Source organism: Triticum dicoccoides, chromosome 1B (assembly GCF_002162155.2).
Source record: "Triticum dicoccoides isolate Atlit2015 ecotype Zavitan chromosome 1B, WEW_v2.0, whole genome shotgun sequence".
In the NCBI taxonomy this organism is placed as follows: Eukaryota; Viridiplantae; Streptophyta; class Magnoliopsida; order Poales; family Poaceae; genus Triticum; species Triticum dicoccoides.
The window spans coordinates 433,808,053-433,814,982 of NC_041381.1; the positions used below are offsets into that span (position 1 = coordinate 433,808,053).

Sequence of the window (6,930 nt, forward strand, 5' to 3'; positions counted from 1 at the left end):
GACTTGTCTATGATCGAGCACTTGTATTCGAGCCCTCGAGGCCCCTGGCTTGTATTATGATGCTTGTATGACTTATTTTATTTTAGAGTTGTGTTGTGATATCTTCCCGTGAGTCCCTGATCTTAATCGTACACGTTTGCATGTATAATTAGTGTACGATTGAATCGGAGGCATCACAGGTGGTGTCGGGCTTGTCGTGCGCGTCAGGTGCGCGCGGGACAGGCGGGACGCAGCGGATGTGTGGCGTGTGTGTGTATGTATGGCGTGATGGTACCGTCACGTTAGCTAGCCAGATGCATTGGCATTTCCGTTGCCGTCGAACGCGGTGTGCGCGTGGGAGCGCGTTGCGTGCGCATGGAGTTAGTTGATAGTTAGATCGTGGGCTCGTTCCCTGCATGCTAGGTCGTGTGGGTCATTCAGTTAGTGGCTAGCATGACAGGCCGGCTACGCATGCGTGAGTCTGCTACTTAAGAGTTGCACCATGTTTGCTTGACAGTGCCAGGAGAATAGAAGTGAGAAAAGGCCGAGGCTGTGTGTGCGGCTCGCCACCAAAAACTATCTGCTTTTTTTTTTTACATGGTAATACGTGTCTCATTCATATCATAAAGATCAAGTGTGTGGCTGCCTATGATGCATGGTCAGGGGCTCCTCCGCTTGCGAAGTAAAATATATATATAAGATAATTAGGTAGGGTTCGGGCGTACACATCACTAGCTGGATAGAGTTTGGGCATTGCCAAAAATATGCCCATACCTTAACCATGTGGATCGAGTACCCACTGTAATATTGCCATCCTTTAGTTTTGAACAAACCGCGTTGTAACTACTCCCTCCGTCTTGAATTACTTGATGCGGAAATGGTTGTATCTCGACATATTTTTAGCTCTAAATACATCTATTTCTACCCATTTCACCCATCTACTCCCTCCGTTCGGAAATACTTGTATCAAAATAAATAAAAGGGAATGTATCTAGATGTATTTTAGTTCTAGATACATCTCTTTTTGTCCAGTTTGATGACTAGTATTTTCGGACGGAGGAAGTATGTGACAAGTAATTTGGGACAGAGGGTCTAACCAGGCCTGCTAACTCTGATAACATCATTTTCGTAATTAAAATGAACTTTATTACCCAGGCCATAATTTATCCTAAGGATGATGGCAATTCAACACTAAATTACAATGGTAATTCAACACTAATAAGGAATAATGGTAATAACTTTCTTCTCTCTTACAATCCTTTGTATGTAACAGCACAAGCTAGGAAAACTGTAGTGAAATTCGGCTGACATCCACCATTATTCAGGCAGCGTTCTCGACTATAACATTGCTGCTTGTGTGCTTCCATGCTGGTCAGGTCACCAGGCTCGTTCATCCGTAGCAGCGGATGGGGTCGTTGCAGCCCTTCTCCGTGGACTGTTTGAAGCCAAAGCGACCGCCCTTCGCAAGGTACTGCTGGTGGTACTCCTCCGCCTTGTAGAACCTCTTCGCGGGGAGGATCTCAGTGACTATCTTCCGGTTCTGAACCTTCTGCTGCTTCTCCATAGACTCGAGCGCCGCCTTCTCCTGCTCTGATGTGTAGTAGTAGATCCCTGACCTGTACTGGGTTCCGACGTCGCCCCCCTGCATGTACATATTTCAGAAATGTATATGATCAGAAACACAAGTAGTGAACCTTTAAGAAAAGGAACTGACGTGAACTGACGTGTCGCCGTTTGTTGGAACAGGGCCTCTTTGATTAGCAGAAGTCCAAAAACGCAGGAATAGAAAAAAACATACGCTGTAATGTCATACCCATTTGAATCCTACAGGATTTTGGTTTGTTTGATAGCATCACAGTAAAAACAAAGGACTCTTACCAAGAGGTTTGTGAGTGGCTGCTAAAATTCCTATGGAAGTACAAAGGAATCATTAGGAAAAATTCCTAGGATTCAACCCTATGAATCAAACGACCAACTTAGGAAAAATCCTAAGGATTCCAATGCTCTAAAATTCCTATGAAAATCCTTTGAATCAAAGAATCCTTAGGAAACAAATCCTAGGAATCAACCCTAGGAATCAAACCACCAACGTACGAAAAATCATGAGGATTCCAATCCTCTAAAATTCCTATGAAAATCCTTTGAATCAAAGAGGCCCTGAGAAATGGGCTTATACAAATGTGCAGAAGCAAGTTCCATTGCTCGCAATCAAATGAGCTTCGGGGTAATATTCAGAGATTCAAGTAAGTTCACATCAGAGGTTCAAAAGGCTACGAGCTAGTTTGAAATATCACTTAACAAAGGGCACCAACAGGCATAATGACTGATCAGTCAAGGTATCAGATTCCATACAGTTAGTAAAATTCTTCATACCAAATGGATTCTGCAGCTGAGTCTTACAGCCAAGATTACCACCACTCTCGTGACACTGATTAGCTTAACGCAAAACTGCACAAATGACAATACCACTGTGGTACTAACCGCTAAAGAGTGTCTAGCTAAGTAGTTCCTCTGAAAATTAGTCAGGAACACTGCTAGTGTCCGATGCTATGCCTATTCCGCTCAAAATGTAAAAGGTGGACAACAAGTTTGCAGACCTCTACTATACACACAATCGCAGACTGTACACATCAAATGCCCAAAGTGCTACTGCTCTCCGGGCGTGCTTGGCTCGCTGCCGGGTTCACGGATGTAGGCTTGTAACACAGGTGCACTGACACTATGTAAAAGATTGCCCAAATCCGTATAAAAATGACAAGGTTCGATAATGAGTTTGAGGTGTATGTTCTAGTTCACGTCTTGCTGTGTAGAACTGACGCCAGAATCCTCATGATTTGGCCGAGTGGTTAAGGCGTGTGCCTGCTAAGTACATGGGGTTTCCCCGCGAGAGTTCGAATCTCTCAGGCGACGACTTTTTTTTATTTGTCAATTTTGCAATAATTTGTTTCTGTTCTAATAATGAAATAATTCAGCAATTATATTCCCAAAAATTCTAAAGATATTTTCTCAGTAATAAATTCGTAATGTCCAGAAAAAATTTCCCCAATCCTGAAGTCCATATCCTCACACTCTAAGCCACAGAAAAGGAATCAAAAAGCAAAATTGAGGGGATCAGCAATCAGGCTGTGTGGCCGAGTGGCGACGGACCTGGCGATTGGGCGTGGTCGGGTCGTGGCGCGCCCAGAAGGTTTCGAGGAGGTCGTCGTACTTGCAGGCGGCGGGGTCGTACTGGACGCGAACGACCTCGTTGTGGCCGGTGGCGCCGGTGCAGACGTCCTCGTAGGTGGGGTCGTGGAAGGCGCCCTGGCTGTAGCCGACCTCGGTGCGGGTGACCCCGGGCACGCGCTGGAACACCAGCTCCACGCCCCAGAAGCAGCCGGCCCCGAACTGCGCGAACTCGCTCCCGGGCGCCGGCTTGTCCTCGTCGGGCCCCTGCGCCAGCGCCGCGGACGCCTCCGACGCGCGCGGGCTTCCCCCGCCGCCCAGCCCCAGCTTCCCGAGCCAGCTCATAGCCGCGAACCCGCCGCTGGTGGTGGTTCCCGGCGCCGCGGTTTGGGTGGGGGCGAGGAAGCGACGGCTGCGGGACGAGGAGGAGGGGGTGGGACGGAGGGCGGCGGCGCCGAGGCGGGAGGCGAGGCGGAGGGGGGAGGAGAGGGAGGCGGGTGAGGTGAGGAGGGGAGGCATCGAGGCTTTCCCTTGCCTTGCCTTTTGTGGCGGCGTGGCCCAGATGCTTCGTCGGCTCAGTCAGTCCCGGTTGCGTTTGCGTTGCGTCGCTTTGGCTGGTTGGTTGCTGCTCTTTTCTTTTCTCCACGTCCTCCCTCCCTCGCTGCCTTGTTGATGATGGAGTCCTGCTTGTCGGGCCGGGTTCGCTCGCGGGTTTCATCACCCGTTAAATCGTAATCGTAGCACTTTTACTACCGCCTGTTTCAGAACACACGCAAAATTTGCGCTCACTTCCACCACGATAAAAGGGTGAATTTCGCTGCACACGACGCTGTAAAAGTCATCGTCGGGTTGCAGCACATCACATCACATCATATGTGCTCGCTACTGTTGGTCAAAAACATCACCTTCGGTCATAAAAACCCGGACAGCGATGAGTCCGATTTCAGTCACTGTCTACTGGATATGAAATCTGCAGGCTCCATGGATGATGAAAGAATCAAAATTGAAGGCGAGTGGCGAACCGTCGAGAGTTTTGACCGGGTACGCGCAAGCAGTTTCGTCCGGGGCTGGATAAGAAGATGAGAGGATCATGCGATGCGGGTATGCGAAGGCGTTGTAGGACACGTAGTCAGTGAGGAAATAGAAGCTTTTTTTTTGCGAAAAGTGAGGAAATAGAAGCTGAAACCTGCAATCTTGTACTACACCGCTGGTGGTGGTGGATTGGATGACAGGGCAAGCCTTGCCTGTGATCAGATGAGGCTCCACGTATGCTGTGTCATGCCACGCGAAGACACTTGTGCGCTACGTATTTCTGAGGAAATTCTGTGTGTTTGTACTTTTCTATATTCAAGAACGAGAAGACTTTTTTCTCATACCGGAAGCACCGGTTGCATCTTTGAACCCTGTAACGACCACCGGTCAACAAAACCACGCATCCTAAGCTCTTTGTTACTAGGCACACCGAGAAAATGTGTTTCAAGCATGTAAATTTCACAGAAATCGGTTGAATTTCCATAGTAACACGAGGAACTTCATACGTGAATCAGGCAACACGTCATAATAACAACCTTGTCAGCACACGGGAACATTAGATTGTTACATTTTTTTTAAGTACAGCATTTACAGCAGTAATAAACAGATAAACAAGCTATTGGCACACAGCCACACACGACACGTCAGTTACCAGTTTCAGCTTAAGCTTACTCAGGTCAAAACAGGTCGAGTAAGGTCTGAAACGAGTGCTACAACTCGTTGGCGTTAACCATGGCATCTCGAGGCAAGCAGGGAGGAGGGTGAGAAGCTGATGCTGACCTAATCCTAAGCGCGTTCTTCTTGAGGCTTTCACGGCACGGAGCCAAGAACTCATGTGACAGAGCATCCTCCGATGTGATCCTGCACCTGGGGTTTACCGCCAGGCACTTGTCGACCAGATCGAACAGCGAGTCTGGGACCTGCTCGAGGAGCTCCGGCCTGCGGGCGTTGGCCATGCACCACTCCCTGAGATCCACCGACTGAAGCAATTTGACATCAAATAGCTCCTGGAGGACAAAGGCAGGGTGACTGATTCAGTGATCAGTTCATAGGGTGTCAATGTGTCGATCAGTTGACTTTGCGTACCTGTGGGTAGGAAGATTCGCAATTGTGCAGTTTTGCTACTTCCCATAATTCTTCGTTGCCTCTGATCTTCGCTATTTCTTTCATGTTCCTGTTGTTCAACATATGCCACCAGGTTAGCGTGCTCTTTAACTCAGGGAAGCAAAGCTTTGAAAATGAGCCAGCTAACTCACTGTTCAGGATCTCCGCCGAAAGGTGCCTTGCCGATTATGAAGTACAGGAGTGTCACCCCAGCCGACCAGACATCAACTTTGCAACTCTGATGAGAAGATCTCAAAAGAACCTGAAGGAAAAAACAGCCATTCAATATGTGACACCTCAAAGCCGAAAAACTCTCAGGTAGGAACTACATCAAACCTCTGGAGCTCGGAATCCTTTAGTTCCAACACATGGACCTTCTCTTCGCTGTTTTCCATTTCCTGCAAGAACCAATTAGTTAGATCACTCAACACCTGAGGTCACTGGATTCAATGTACAAGGTCTAACACTGTTCAATGGAAAAGCATACCTTTGCTGTTAATCGTCCCAGAACCAGGAACAGCATTACCATCACAACGCAGGGGCATTGGAGTAAGTACAAATAACTTCCGATCCACACTACCCACAGGAGCAGCAACCCTCTTCCTATGGGAAACTGGAGCTGCCGGTATATTTTGTTTGGGACTGTCCATTGCCTCCTGCAAGAAGCTCATTAATTCCTTCCGCCCTCTGTAAGGCATTGGCTGCTTTAACCTGTCTAATGGTGTTTTCACGCTTGTAGGATCCTTGGCCGAGGTTACACCAGATCCATCAGCAGGTTGGCTACCATGCCTACTTTTATTGTCAACCCTAGGATCACTGCCCACAGGGATTTTATTTGATCTTTTCCTCTTGGGCCCAAGAGGTTGTTTTGAGTCGGTTGCTGCTTCTTTGGCATGAATCACTAGAGAAGATTTCAACGAAGATTGAGATGCGGTATCCTTCCCACATGACATTGTCTCAGATTTACCTGATCAACAAAAGTCATATCTCAGTCTGCAGTCACACACGACATATAACAATTTAAACAACTACAAATTCATTGAATAAGAATTCATGTAATCCTACCTAGGTAACAAAAACTTCTAATGAATCAGAGACTGACACCACTACACTGACTTATTCTTTGTTGAATCTTTTTGTTGGCCCTGTTTCATAGTGATTTCTAACAACGATTAGCAAAGGTGGCATGAAGCGGAACTTTTTATTCTCTTTCGAGACCATGGTGAAAATCTTCTCATGACACCTTTCAAACTCATATTTTTTAAGTAGCTTTTCACTCAGGTATCTTGTGCCATCATTTGGTTGCTCAAGCTAATGACTTTTCAGAACCATTGCCAGGAGAATGCTTTTTGGACAAAAATACAGTGACACGGCTTAATGATTCTAATTTTGGACAACTACTGGAGATGTTTGTGTTTCATTTGATTCAATTTTTTTAACGACAAACAAGTATATCCCAAAGTGAAAAAGGTTCAAAGCACTGTAGCATGGAGGAAAATGTTGTGAAATATAATACATTTGGTGTGGAGAATCCTAAATAGGGATGAGCAAAAGCAATCAATGGTTTAAGTGCACCACAAAATAAACAGTAATTCAATATTAGAAGGTGAACTTACTGCTTTTCAAGAACTTATGGTGAACATCCTGCAT

The 6,930-nt window shown here is 46.7% G+C and overlaps 2 protein-coding genes and 1 non-coding gene across 4 annotated transcripts in view; 1 reads left to right on the forward strand and 2 right to left on the reverse strand.

Annotated features, from left to right (window-relative positions):
• Positions 1 to 1,102: 1,102 nt before the first annotated feature.
• On the reverse strand, positions 1,103 to 3,783 carry LOC119339514 (peptide methionine sulfoxide reductase A4, chloroplastic-like). The gene is made up of 2 exons (XM_037611545.1): positions 3,127 to 3,783; positions 1,103 to 1,621 (listed from the first exon to the last, which is right to left on the reverse strand). Exons 1-2 carry the CDS (start codon positions 3,661 to 3,663, stop codon positions 1,370 to 1,372), a joined length of 789 nt encoding a protein of 262 aa, XP_037467442.1. The 5' UTR covers positions 3,664 to 3,783; the 3' UTR covers positions 1,103 to 1,369.
• On the forward strand, positions 2,811 to 2,889 carry TRNAS-GCU. Its single transcript has one exon. It is a non-coding gene; the product is annotated as a tRNA-Ser (tRNA).
• Positions 3,784 to 4,675: 892 nt separating the features above from the next.
• LOC119339496 (probable serine/threonine-protein kinase cdc7) overlaps positions 4,676 to 6,930 on the reverse strand; it is a 5,854-nt gene continuing 3,599 nt past the window's right edge. For both annotated transcript variants that reach the window (XM_037611534.1, XM_037611539.1), the window contains exons 10-15: positions 6,897 to 6,924; positions 5,768 to 6,247; positions 5,617 to 5,678; positions 5,433 to 5,542; positions 5,263 to 5,350; positions 4,676 to 5,183 (exon numbers count right to left, since the gene is read on the reverse strand). In XM_037611534.1, the coding sequence (XP_037467431.1) occupies positions 4,887 to 5,183; positions 5,263 to 5,350; positions 5,433 to 5,542; positions 5,617 to 5,678; positions 5,768 to 6,247; positions 6,897 to 6,924 (1,065 nt within the window). In that variant the 3' untranslated portion in view covers positions 4,676 to 4,886. The remainder of the gene's footprint in view (positions 5,184 to 5,262; positions 5,351 to 5,432; positions 5,543 to 5,616; positions 5,679 to 5,767; positions 6,248 to 6,896; positions 6,925 to 6,930) is intronic.